This window comes from Meleagris gallopavo, chromosome 1 (assembly GCF_905368555.1).
Source record: "Meleagris gallopavo chromosome 1, MGAL_WU_HG_1.1, whole genome shotgun sequence".
In the NCBI taxonomy this organism is placed as follows: domain Eukaryota; kingdom Metazoa; phylum Chordata; class Aves; order Galliformes; family Phasianidae; genus Meleagris; species Meleagris gallopavo.
In genome coordinates, this window is record NC_139404.1 from 35,483,441 (window position 1) to 35,496,905 (window position 13,465).

Consider the following 13,465-nt stretch of genomic DNA (forward strand, 5'->3'; position numbering starts at 1 on the left):
GCAAAAGTGATGGCAACCACTCCAGTCATGTGAAGCAGCATTCATCTGTGAAGTGGTTTTCACAGTCATTACTGAAGAGTAAACCAGGCTCAGCCTGGCTCCTGCCGAGTTTAGGACACAAGCTGTGAAGAGCAGATGGATTATAGTTCCTTCCCCATTCTCTGGTATTTAGATGACATATACCCTTCAATAAGCTCTTTGTCCTTCAGAGAATGCCCCACATTGGTGGTAACCCACTTTTCAGTGTTAAAGCAGCTATACACTGGCTTTCAGTCAACAACTGCAATGTATAGTAGTCAGTTTACTGGTCACTGAATGCTCATTTCATCACTGAAACTACTACTGGGATGCATGCATCATCATGAAATAGATCAAAAACGTATCTGAAAAAAAATGGAAAAATTACTCTTCCCTCCTCCACCCCCCCTTTTCTGACTGGATAGGAAGGAAAGATGCTGTGGATCTCCTGTTAAAAATGACGGGAGCACAAACATCTGTACTAGCTGTGCCCCTTGTCATGGCAGAAGGTAGGTCCATTCTCTAGGTGTCAGTGGTATAACCTCCTTCTACAAGAGAAAACAGCAGCAGGAACTCAAGTCCTGAAAGAGTTTGAGTATAAAAGCAAAGAACTCTGTATGCCTAGAAAGAGTAGAAGAGCCTTCACAAAAGCTTGTTGTGTTGGACTAGTTCAACTCATGGTAGGATGCAGAAGAAAATTTCCTTACAATCAACAGGAGAAGCAGGTTAGCTGGATCCACATATCTAGCAGCTATCAGCAATTATTAAGTCTTCCTCAGCGTGTGTTAGATATTCAGTAATGTGAACATTTAATTTTGGTGCCTATCAGACTTTCTGAAGACCTTTATTCTTGTTTATCTCTTATCCTTTTGTAACAGGTCTCAGCTATAGCATTGGCCCCAAGACACTTTCTGCAAAGACGCAGAAGATATCTGCTGTTTGAGGTTAACCTACAAATGCAGGAGAATTGAACTCATCCAGTGTAATTTTAAATAAATTCATGTCATTTGACTGTTGTATGGTTCTATGAGCTCACCTGTCCACTCGTAGCTGGCAGACAATGCTCAGTGCATCTACAACTCCTTCTTCCTTCAACTGCTGACAACCAATGGCAGTGGCGATAAAACACCCAGTTCTTCCTATACCAGCACTGAAAAGAGAGCGAAATTTAATGAGTGGAGCAAACTGACTGAAGGAATTAATTGGAAAACACTACACAGACATGAAAACACTAAAAAAATGACATGTTAAATTGCTGTAACCAACAAATTCCTAGCAAGGAACCTCATTTTCATAAATAGAAATGAAAGGGTGAGCTCTTCCAGCTGTCAAACTGTTGTGGGCAATTTGTGAAGTTTATTCACTTCCCATTTGCACACGAGTGTGTGGTTAGAACAGCAATCTCCATTATCATCACAAAGTCCCAATATTCTCTAGCACAGTGCAGGCACTGAGAAGGGCAAAAAAAACCACCTTAAAGGCATAAGTCAAAGGGACTCTACATTTGAAGTCCTCAAGGACAGAGGAGTTCTGCTTTTCCTCTAACCACAAGGGTAAAAGGACCAAGAACTACGCTGATGAAGTTAACATTCTCTCCTATGATTCTGCGGGAGAGAAAAGGATTCGATACCATAACTCCAGGTTTTACTAATGACTGTTTGGAAACAGCCGTTACAGACATTATTTTTACTCCTTGAGCCCCCAGCACTTTCGAAAATCTCTTCCTTGACTACTGGCTTAAGGAATGTGGAATTCGGTGCAGCTCTTCCCTGCCATGCTGCATGGCAAGAAAATATAAGGAAAAAAATTAAAATATGGATTTGGGTCCAGGTGTCCTTGCCTGGCTTTAGAGGAAATAGCCAGTTGGTGCCTTGCTTTCTTCATCTCTGAAATAGGTATGAATCCGCCTGACCCATAAGAGCATTGCAAGTGTTATTTAAATTAAAGCCAGGAAGAATACACTGAGTGTCTTAGATGAAAGCTTGATATATATGAGTGCAAAGTGTTAGTAGACCCACACCCATTTGCTACACCTGAAACAAATCACAACCTACTCACCACAGAATGAAAGATAGGGGTGCTTTAGGGACTCAAGAAAGAACACACCCCTCTAGAACTGAGTATTTCCAAGAGGACTCAGCAGTGTTAAATATGTGAGGATATCTAAGCCTACCATGAGGGGTTAATGAGAAATAAATTTGGCAGTGTAAGAAAAGATCAAGTGAGTTGAGGTTCCTGAGTAGACAGCCAGTCTTCTTGGGCATTGGTATCTATGAGATGTACCAAAAAGGAGAAGGACAGAGTTTATAAAGAGGGCTTTGTAGACATCTGTCTGATGGACAGAGCTAACAAGTTTAAACAATTCAGATGTAAGTGGAATTGAATTGCGGGACAGACTGTTGGTGAATTTGGCTTCACTGACTAAATAAGGTTAAATTAGTTGCTAATTCTATTTCTTCTAACAATTTTAAGAAAAATTCTTCTCTATCTAAAATAATCGAAATATATTTACTCTCAAAGCCCCTTGTTGCCATTAAACTCAAATTTATTTTGATGTACTAGATACATACGCAAAGGACAGATTTTAAGGAGCTATTTGCGTTGCTTATCACATGCTTTAAATGAATGACATGAAAGAGGAAGCTTATATATCTTTCCAGTTAATACCACTATAGAGACTGTCAAGACTGACTTAAAACCTTTTTCCCTTTGGAAATTCTTTTATTTTTGGAGAATCAGATCTGCTGATTTCAAGGAACAAAACAAATGTTTACTCCTTTTTCATGTGTTTACAGACCAGGAACTACTGCTTTGCTAAGATGATTAAAGTCCTCTTCATATCCCAAGTCCAGAATGGACTCATCAGCAAAGTCTGTAAGACAGCACCCTGTGCTGATAGGCTACAAGAAGACACAGAGAAAAATTGATTTTTTTTTTCACTCATGTCATAATTCCAAGTTTTCAGATATTATTAAAGCTCTTCTGTTTCAGATTAAGGATCATGTTTGAGCATGTCCTGTAATGATCCATTAGAAATAACTGAGAATTGTGCATTTGTATCTCAAGTCCGAGAAAATGTGCACAGGCTCTCTAAGGTCTGGATGACCTCACTGACAACTCAGAATAAAATGAAAGAAACGATGTGACAAGAGAATGTGGTATGAGAGGGTTTATCCATTTTATTGTCCATTGCGTAGTGAGCATAGAGATAGTTGTGTTGTTACTGAACTATTAATTTTAATCAAGACACAGATCTTCAATCATGAATAAATTCCTGTTCATAATTATAGGCCTTGCTGTCACATGTCTCACACTGGAAAAGCACACTGTTCCTCTAAAGACATGACACCCTTAGTAGAAAAATGGGAACCTCATTGTCCATTCACAGATCTGTGCATTGTTTAGGAAAACTACAACTCCTGATGAAAACAGCTGGATACAATTTAGGAAAGTTCCTATTCATTACATTCTGGATTTGCAAAATAATGTTTAAATCTGGCTTCCATTTCTCAACTCCAAAATATAGAGTTGAAAAGAAGTGGCTCAAGATGAAAAGCTCAGGTTTTGATGGACTTGTAGGAATAAATGGTACTATCCCAACTGTAAGAGATGTATCATGAGACAAAGGAAGTAAGGAAACACTGAATTCATTTTATTTTCTGTTTTGCTTCACCTATATTTTCCCACCAATATTTAAGTTTAGGCCTACTTCCTACTACTTATATTAGAACACAGGGCAATGAATCGACACAAAGCAATAAAATGGAACGTCCTCAGAATGATTACAAGGACACTGATTGCAAGCTTGCTATAATTTGTGTTAGCAACACTCTTCTCTTGAGAACCATCTGCCTTTGTGAAAATGTTCACAAGTTTTAGTACTGGTGTGTTTTGGTCTGCAAATTTGTACCCGATGTCTGTATCTTACATTTCATCCAACCAGTCACAGGGCATTGTGTCTGACTTAGCTACGTAATAATGTAACAAGATAAAAAAGAAAGCAAATCATGAACGTGAAACAGAAGCAAAACCATCTTCCCAGCTGGTCTTTCAAACACAGAATTAATTAGCAGAAATGGAGAATGGTTCAGAAAGGATTTGCTAGCAACAAGGGAATTCTATCCAAAACTCAGAAAGGAACCGTAAAAGTCAATTAGCATGAAGAAGATCTGGCGACTTTTACTCTTCCCTAAATATGCTCTTTGTTCAGGAGGACTGTTTAATGTCATTTTCCATGTCAGTTCTTGAGGAAGAAGGCTGCAAATTACCTGCAGTGCACGACGATGGGCCCTCGGGCAGGTGCTTCCAGCCTGTCCTCCTCTACATCCAGCATCAGCTGCAGCAGTGGCTGGGCGCTGTCGGGTGTTTTGTGGTCAGGCCAGGATGTGTACCAGTAGTGTTTCACACTCCGAGACTGACTCCCTTGCTGGAAATAGCATCAAGGTTTTTTATGCATGCTTGTGGTCAGCAGTTCTTTTTATTTTTCTCAATGTTATGGTAAGAATGTCAAGAGAGATTTAACAATTTGCTTTTATTAGACTGATGGGATACAACTGAGGGGAACAGACATGCTTCCAGGGACACAATTGTAAGCAAGGTTTGTGCTCTTGAAATCTTGGCTGTTTTTCCAGATATGTAAGCCCTGCTGAGCCCAACTGATCATGGACTTGCTGACTGTGCTGTCAGTAGGAGTTGTCAGAGGCCTGTGTTGGGTCAGCAGTAAGGCTGATTTGGGCTTCTGATTGTCTCTAAATTATCAATTTCTCCTACTTGTTAAGGACACTGTCATAAAAGTCTCATACCAAAATTACAAGAGTATTCAAGCTAAAGGTGCCGAAGAATTGCCCTTCTATATTAAGTCACCCAGTTTAGTCTCTCCAGCAGAGATTGTTGCTACTTCAACAAGCAAAGAAAGTAAATACAAGCTATAGTAACTTGTATGCTTCCAGCCTGGCAATGTGGCTTTGATCCACACCTGGCAGTCAGAGCTGAACCAAATCTCCCCAGGTCATCGCTTATTTATTGTAAAGCTCTATCAGGAGGAGCTTGTGATGGAGTCCCATAGCACATAAGCATAATATTGGCAGTAACTTAGCATCATGGGAGCATCTGCCTTATTTTGCTCAGTTAATGTTTAGTCAGAGCCATGAAACTATGAAGTTTTCCTTATGCCTCCTTATATTTTTAGTTTCTCAAATGGGCCATAGAGGCACCCTACATATAACATGGACAGCTTATCATTTTTTTGCCTGATGCTGTGCTAGTTCTTTCATTAACCAAGATCCCTTTACTTCATCTTGGCAACACTAAAAGGGACTCAAAGCAAATTTAATTCAAGAGAGTGAAATCTGCACGTTTTTGAAGCCTTTTTTTTATTGTCAGAATGATACAAAGCAGCAATATGATGTGTTCCACAGCTTTGGTCTCAATTATACCTTGCAGCTGTGAGCTTCACAGCTCAGTTACTTCTCTTGTAAAAATTTATGCTCTTTGAAAAAACAGTTTAACTTTATTTAAAATTGAAAACATAAAGCATTAGTAACAACGCTTCTCAGATGCAGATTTTTACCTTTATTGTGAGCTGACGGACAGTATAGTTCTCACATTCTTGCACACTGTTAACAAGGACTTCAACCTTCCCATAGATTCCTCTTTTTTCTGGCCAATAGAGCACACACTTCTGGAAAGCAAACATTGGTCTCGTCAAGAAACTAGATTCTGGAGCCACATTAATTTTTACATAGAATTTCTTTGCCTCAAAAGTACAGATGAATTCAACCAAGGTGTTACTGATGGTAGAAACATCCCTAAATAAGACATCGTGGGCTTCTTAATTAATGACTTAGGCCTGATTTTCAGGATCTGAGTTTTCAAATATGAATCTCTATCGCTGAACGCTTACAACAGCTGTTTTTATTTTTAAAATCTCAGTGAGGTTCAATTGAAGGAACTATTTTATATATTCAAAAATTCGGGATGATTTTTTCCCGAAACCTGAAGATTTATTAAGTTTACTCTTTCTAAATGGGATTTTCTCCTGAGTAAGATGCTTAGAATTTATCCTGTCCTCACAAGGCTTTTTATCCTGTTTACTCTCCTGAGCCACGATAAAACAAAGCGTGCAGATGTGCCCTAAGTGCTTATTGAATTCAGCCATACGTGTTAAAGTGTTTTGCCTGAGATGTCTATTATACACGGAACAGTCTTGCTACAGTTACACAAAATTAGATTGAGAATTCTTAATGACTCAGTAGTGTTGTATTATTTCAGCAATGTATCTGACAACAGTCTCCTGAAAAAATTATGAAATAGTATCTTCAGAGAGAACATTATTTTTCCCCTGCAATAGTTTATTTTCAGATCAATTGTAACTTCATATTCATTTCCACTGAAGTATCTCTATGCTTGAAAGCAAACATCCGTGTCATTTAAATACTTCCCTAAAAATAGATGCTCATTAACTCACAAGTATAAAGTGTGTGAGAGCCACATTTTTTGAAACAATGCTCATTTGTTAAATTAAAACATAATGTCTAAAGAAAACATTCTCTTTAATATTCGACAGATTAAAAACAAAACAAACAAACAAAAAAAAAAAACCAGAAAAATCCAACAGTGAGAGAACAGACAGTCCTACAAGAACAGGAATCCCCAAAATGATTTGTTTGCATTTCCTCAAAAACACTTGCTGAAGGAACAGTAGCTTACACTGCACAGCAAAATGATACAATCTCTAACACAATTAATTGCCATAAAACACAGCTTCCAGTAAATTCTGCTAAAAATGAGCCAGAAACACATTCGATTGTGTTCAAAGTAAATGCCAGGCTTTACCTCCAGATGTGATCTTTCAGCTGCTGCTGACCCCACCAGCTGATAGAACTGAATGCAAACATCCCTGCTGTATAAATACTTCTCTAAAAATAGATGCCCATTACCTTTAGAGTGCAAGGTGTGTGACAGCCACATTTTCTGAGATAAAGCTGGCCAATCTGGCTGGTTTCATTCAAATCAGAGAGTTTCATTCAAATGGAGAGTTACTCGAACATCTTAAATTCGGTGTCTCCCCAAGGACAACAAGAATGGCAATAAAATACTCAGAAAACTGTATGAAAAAAAAGCATTCACCAGTTCCACAATCACCCCATGTGACACACAGCTATTATCATCCGCGAGATCTGCAATTCATGCCCCTCCCTGGGAGTGTAGTTTTCAGTGCTAATATGGGAAAAAGTCTAAATACACAATTGTACCCTGACAATCAACAATAGTTTGGTCAACCCCTGAGACTTCTTGATAAATGAAAGTATGCAATGTGTGCTACAAAGCCTTCAGGCTGTCCTAAAGTTTTTCTTGACTCTTTTCCAGAACTGCAATTGGCAACTTGTGCTGGGTGGACAATGAAACGGGACTGTCCATTAAAATAACTTTCATTTAACAGTCCATCTGCATTTAATGAGATACAATGGATTATTTTTAACACAGTCTCCATGAAGTTTTTTAAAGTTCTGTTTGTTACTGCTTTAACAAATAGCTTGAAAACAGAGCTGGGACCAGATATGTAAGACAGCTATGTGGGGAAATTAACATTTTTGAAGGTTTATTTTAATAAAGGGATAAAGGCAAAGGTGGGAGGGATAAATATATCAGATAGACAGAAAATAATATAGAAAATCCCAGGAGCATAAGAAAAAAAAATTGCCTCAAGCTATTACTTGAACCTAAAAGGAAATTCCACCGGTCCCAGGTCAATATATTTTAGACCTGGCCAAAAGCCAGATGCAGTGGTTAAGAAGGCTGTTCCCTAACCTCATGTCTGTAGTCAGTAAAAGCTCATTGCCCACTGCATATACCTGAAAAATGGAATAATTCACTTGTTCTTATCATGATAGTCCCCACTTTTTTTTTTTTTTTTTTTTTTTGGTTGGTCCTGTTCCTTGCTGTTCTTACAGGCATCTTAGTATTCCTTTAAGCACATTCATCCTTCACAGCACTTTCTAAATAGGTCACAGATTTTGTGAGCTTGGGATTGAATTCTCTATGCAGTCAGCAAACACATAAGAGCTATGAGCAAGATACTTTAAAAGTTGCTTAAGCTAGAAAAAAATATTCACAATCAACTTGCACGCCAGCAAAAAGCTGGGACTCTTCTTTCTTCTTGTAGAAAATCTCGCCTTCCAACCATCTTTCAAATTCCTCCTCAGGATGCAATTGCACTGAGTAGCAATCTGCTGGTACTCTCAGCTAATGATTATTTATTTCTGACCTGGTGCCTGACCCTGGCACATTCCCTGGCCAGAACAGGAAGTTCATACAACAAACAGAATCTCACATGACTTTTAATTTATTTTGGTCTTTTTCCTGCCCTCTGTGACAGGGCTGTAGGTTTAGGTTCTCTTCATCCCCTGTTCTGCCTCCTTGCATCCCAGCCCTGTTGGGTGATGGGCTTTACATATCAGCTCTGGAGGTGGATCTCTGTGACTGAATGGGACCTGGCTCCGCCTTGGATCAGGACTGGCACCTGCTATTTGCCACTGTCAGCCTGTGATCAGGCGCATGGGATTTTGAACTGGTCAGGAAATGCTCCTGTTGCAGTCTGGTTCCCCCGGATAGCTCTGCTGAATGGAGAAAAGACTGCTCAGCAGATGGATTATTGACTTGTTTTTCTTTCTCTGGATTTGTACTCTATGAACAAAATTGGTTTAACAGTTCTCAGATATTTGTGAAGGTGTTTTCCTTCAGCTTCAGTTCTTACCCTGCTTATTTTTCCTTATGGCTTTGCCAAGAAATTTATACATTAACAGCTTCTATCACCAGACAAACACACAACACTAATGAATAATTAGGAGAAAGCTTCAGTTCCAGAATCCCTTTTTACTCCTGCCCTCTATTTACTGCCAGTAACTCAAGCATGAGAGGTATACTTTAGGAGGGATTGCAGGATTTGCATTTATACACAAAAATCCTCAATGTTAGGACCTAATCTTCTTAAGTTTTTCCAAAACCTGAGACATCTCAATGTTGCCAATACTCAACTTATGACTAATCTTTAAAGATGCTTATGTGAACTCTGCAAAAAGTACGATTTCTGAATTCCAAAATCTATTTTGTTATGCATAGATAGGAGTGCCTATAGGCCGAGGGAAAAATGGTACAGAAAGAGTGATATGAACTTTAAATAGTGAGTTAGCAAGATTGTCCTAGATAATTACTGACAACAAGATTTCCGTAATCTGAGTAGAATAAACACGCATTGTTTAAAGCATCTCTCAGTACTAGCCCTTTATTTTTGCAGAATGCTGCAAAGTACCTTTTATTTATGCTTCCCAAAATACGTTTCCTGATTTACAAGTATTGTTGCTAATATGTTTTAAAGTAAACAAGATGCATATTATCTGTGGGATACATAGCATGACTGTGGTTACACTGCTCTGTTGTTCTTGAATAAACAATCAGTAATATATGAAATTCATGTGTCTTTTTGATAAAACTTTGTAAGAACATGTCTTAACATATTATTAGAAGATTAGAGATGGCAACCTTTTGTGGGTCATTTAGCTCATTCATTAAGAGGTTAAATTGTCTTCTGGAGGTTACTACTGCTCTTTCCAGTTCTGGTGCCCCTAGCACAACAAGGACATGGAGCTGTTGGAGCAGGTTCAGAGGAGGGCCACAGAAATGATTAGAGGGCTGGAGCACCTCCTCTATGAGGACAGGCTGAGAGCATTGGGGCTCTTCAGCCTGGAGAAGAGAAGGCTCTGGGGAGGGCATATAGTGGCCTTCCAGTACCTGAAGGAGGCCTACAGGAAAGCTGCAGAGGAACTTTCTATAAGGGCACGTAGAGACAGGATGAGGGGAAATGGCTTTAAGCTGGAAGAGGGTAGGTTTAGACTAGATATCAGGAATAAATTATTTACTATGAGGGTGGTGAGACACTGGAACAGGTTGCCCAGTGAGGTTATGGATGCCCCACCCCCCGGAACATTCAAGGCCAGGCTGGATGGGGCTGTGAGCAACCTGGTCTAGAGGGAGGTGTCCCTGCCTGTAGCTGACGGGTTGGAACTAGAGGATCTTAAAGGACCCTTCCAACCCAAATCATTCTATGATTCAGTGAGGTTACCTATATTAGTTGAGATATATTTTCTTTCATATTAATCCTAAAATTAGAGCCTAGAATTCCAAGTTTTTAAAATTATTTGTTCAAGTAGAAGTTCTCCTTTACAAGGGCAGGCTTAAAGAGCTGAGGCCTTTTAGCCTGGAGGAGGCTTTGGGAAGATAGTAGTCTTTTAATATCTGAAGAGGTGCTATAAGAAGGAAGGGGACACATCTTCACAGCATCTGTTGTGACAGGACAAGGGGAAATGGTTTCAAACTAAAAGAGAGGAATTTTAGACTGGATATGAGGAAGAAGTTTTTTACAGTAATTGTGTTGAGACACTGGAACAGGTTGCCCAGAGAGGTGGTGGACACCCCATCCTTGGAGACATTCAGTGTCAGGCTGGACTGGGCTCTGAGTAACTCAGTCTAGCTGTAGATGTCCCTGACTAGATGGCTTTTAAGAATCCCTTCTAATGCAAGCAATTCTATGATTCCTTTGCTGTGTACTCTCTTTGGACAGGCAGATTTCCACCCTGTTCAGACACTGTGTACACTCGAGTAAAAGTTTCACAGATTCTGTTTAAAATGCTACAGACATAATTTATTATTATTATTATTGCTTACAAATCAATTTTCATTTTTCATAAGAGTTCAAAATGAAAAAAAATGCAAACAATAATTTTTTGCTCCATGTTTCCTCACACAGCTAAAATATAATAAATATTTTGCTTAGCACTCTGCTTTCAAATTATATTTTCATCCATTTTACAAAAAAATCTTATCACAGCGAGTCAACCATTTTTCATCTCAAGAAGGAACTAACTCCATTGGAATCTGTGTTTATAACCATTTTACACAATTCCCCTTCCTATGGCAAATTCATAACCTTGGTATATTCAACTAGGGCATTAATGTCCCAAATAATTATATTTATGCTAAGGACATAACTTTATTGATGAGCTTACTGTTTTTCATGTGTGTTTTGTTTTATTTGAGAGCTCCCTCTCTGTACGTTAGTTAGTACATTCTAGTACATTATAGCTGAAAAGAATGTTGAGTGATACATCAACTGAGGAATGAGTCCTATACCTATGAATCCGATCTGGGGGTTTGTTTGTACAGGGCTATATGTGGAAAAGCACATGAAGATGTTTTCAAGTATGAAGGCATTTGTATGTGTGAATATTACAAACACATTTCCCTGAAAATGAGAGGAATACAGCAGACAGCAGAAAAAAATAATCAAGTGCTATTACATTAATTAATTTTTGTTCTTACTCTCTCCACAGGCAGCTAATACTTTAACAGTTAAATTAATGTGGTTGAGCTTAGCAGTTAGCCAAAATGTTTTCTTTTCAATAGCAAATCAAGGCCTCAGGATGAACGCACTAATGGTGGGAGAGTTCCTAAGGTTTCTAGACAGGGCAGGACAGCTTGTGCAAACACAACCTCTCTGTAAAGCCTGGGAACTACTTGAGATTCCACCCCCCTTTCTATTAGAAGGAAATGACCACTGGCAGGCCACAACAATGCGGATAAACACCAGAGCTGAGGGACTGCGTAACTCAGGTAAACACAGGGCTTCCTGACACGTTGAAAATCACTGAGCATTTCTTTCAAGTCATTCTTCTTACACAGTGTCAGATGTGAGTGTTTAAACAGTCAGCATTTCCTCAGTGAAATACTTATTCTTTTGAGCAGTTACATTGGGGTAAGTTTCCTACGTTTTCAGAAGTAATCCTTTTAATGTAGGCTTCTGGAGACTAGCACGAAAAGTCTAGTTCAAAACTGCACCTGTTTTGGAAAGAAATCTCTGGATGTTTTCCAGCACCAATCTGTATTTTATATACACCTTTCTTAAAATCACCTGGATTTAAAGCCACTTCACGTTAGAAGTGCTTCATGTTTCACTGTGACAAAGAGTCAAACGGCGGTCAAATGCACAAGGAAGGAACAGTACGTCAACCAAGTTCACCTTTAAATTGAGCAGTGAGTTTCTGCCTTGGAAATGCACACACAGTCTTAGTCCCCTGATCTCTGAGACTAGGAACTTTGTCTGAAAAAAATCAATCTCTCTGCCATCACACTCAACTGAATTTAAAATGCAGGGTGGTGAGTAAGACAGGGGCAACATGGCCCTTGTGCTTACCTGAAAACATGCTGAAACATAGAAACACCTGCCAGGAGTAGGGAAGAGCTACTTCATCTATCAGTTTGGACACAAGAAGGAAGGTGAACTCTTTTACACCTGTTTCTCTTCTGCCCACAAGCCCTACAAACCACTTCTGTAACATTCAAACCCTCAAAATAGAGCTTTCTTTTGGCTGCAACTCTCCAAATCACAGGAGAGTGGTATTTATTCCTCGTGTGTGCCAGTAAAATCTGGCACTATTAAGGAAAGTCTGGCAAAAATGTAAACAAATACTAGATAAAGCTATTAAAGATATAGTTGAGAATCAGTCTGAAAGTCACTGGTTGTATAACAGGCAGCTAGATGGCCATTAGCCATTCAAATGCAATTGCCACTTGCTATTGGTGCTAAGATAAAGAAAGAGCCTTATATTTCCATTCCAGTTAAGTCTCTCCATGGTACTGGGATCTGGGAGACAAACCATATTTCTGGGATGATATAAATGATTTGTAGTATGTGTAATTATTAAAAAACTGTTATTATAGCAAAGAGTAAACTTCAACCACACGTAGAAACCTCTAATCGCAATACTACGCACTTGTACATCTATTCTTTACATAACAGAAAGTAATTAGCAAGAAGTCCAGAGGCAACCAACAAGTCAACAAGGTGTTTCTTAGTAAAGTATGAACCCGATAGCACAGATTTCAAAAGTGTAATTTCTGTCTTTTTTTTTTTTTAATATGACTCTTCTGATGGCTATGCAATTGCAACTGGTGGGTTTGAGAGCACTGACACTGTTTTTTACATTGCCCATTACCAGGTATTTAGGGCTGGTTATCTGATGGTTTTCTTTCAAATCTGCTAAGGTTCATTCTATAGCATGCAGCGCCATTGGAAAAATTTCTTGATTTAGCTAGTTGTCATACCTCATTTTTTTCTTTCAGCTTTGTGATCATAACAATGACAGGGCTGTCCTCTTGCCAAACCATTTGCCAGAAGTCATTCACAGTATTAATCATGGGTCCCTGTGTTGCAATGAATGCCTTCTCTTTACCTCCATATCCCTGGTTTAGAAACAGGCACAAAAACATTTACTTAAAATTCATGTCGTCAGCCAAAGTCACAGGTGAAGTTTCTAAGCAGAAAGAAGAATCTGGAATTAAAAAAAAATAAGTTATTTGAGCTGAAAGCACTTAGAGCAACAGTAGAGCAGAT

At 38.9% G+C, this 13,465-nt stretch overlaps 1 protein-coding gene across 1 annotated transcript in view; it reads right to left on the reverse strand.

The window, feature by feature from the left end:
- The window catches only part of PTPRR (protein tyrosine phosphatase receptor type R), a 131,519-nt gene that overhangs the window by 6,055 nt on the left and 111,999 nt on the right, over positions 1-13,465 (reverse strand). The window contains exons 9-12 of the mRNA XM_010708144.4: positions 13,177-13,314; positions 5,588-5,698; positions 4,287-4,444; positions 1,055-1,168 (exon numbers count right to left, since the gene is read on the reverse strand). Of these exons, the coding sequence (XP_010706446.1) occupies positions 1,055-1,168; positions 4,287-4,444; positions 5,588-5,698; positions 13,177-13,314 (521 nt within the window). The remainder of the gene's footprint in view (positions 1-1,054; positions 1,169-4,286; positions 4,445-5,587; positions 5,699-13,176; positions 13,315-13,465) is intronic.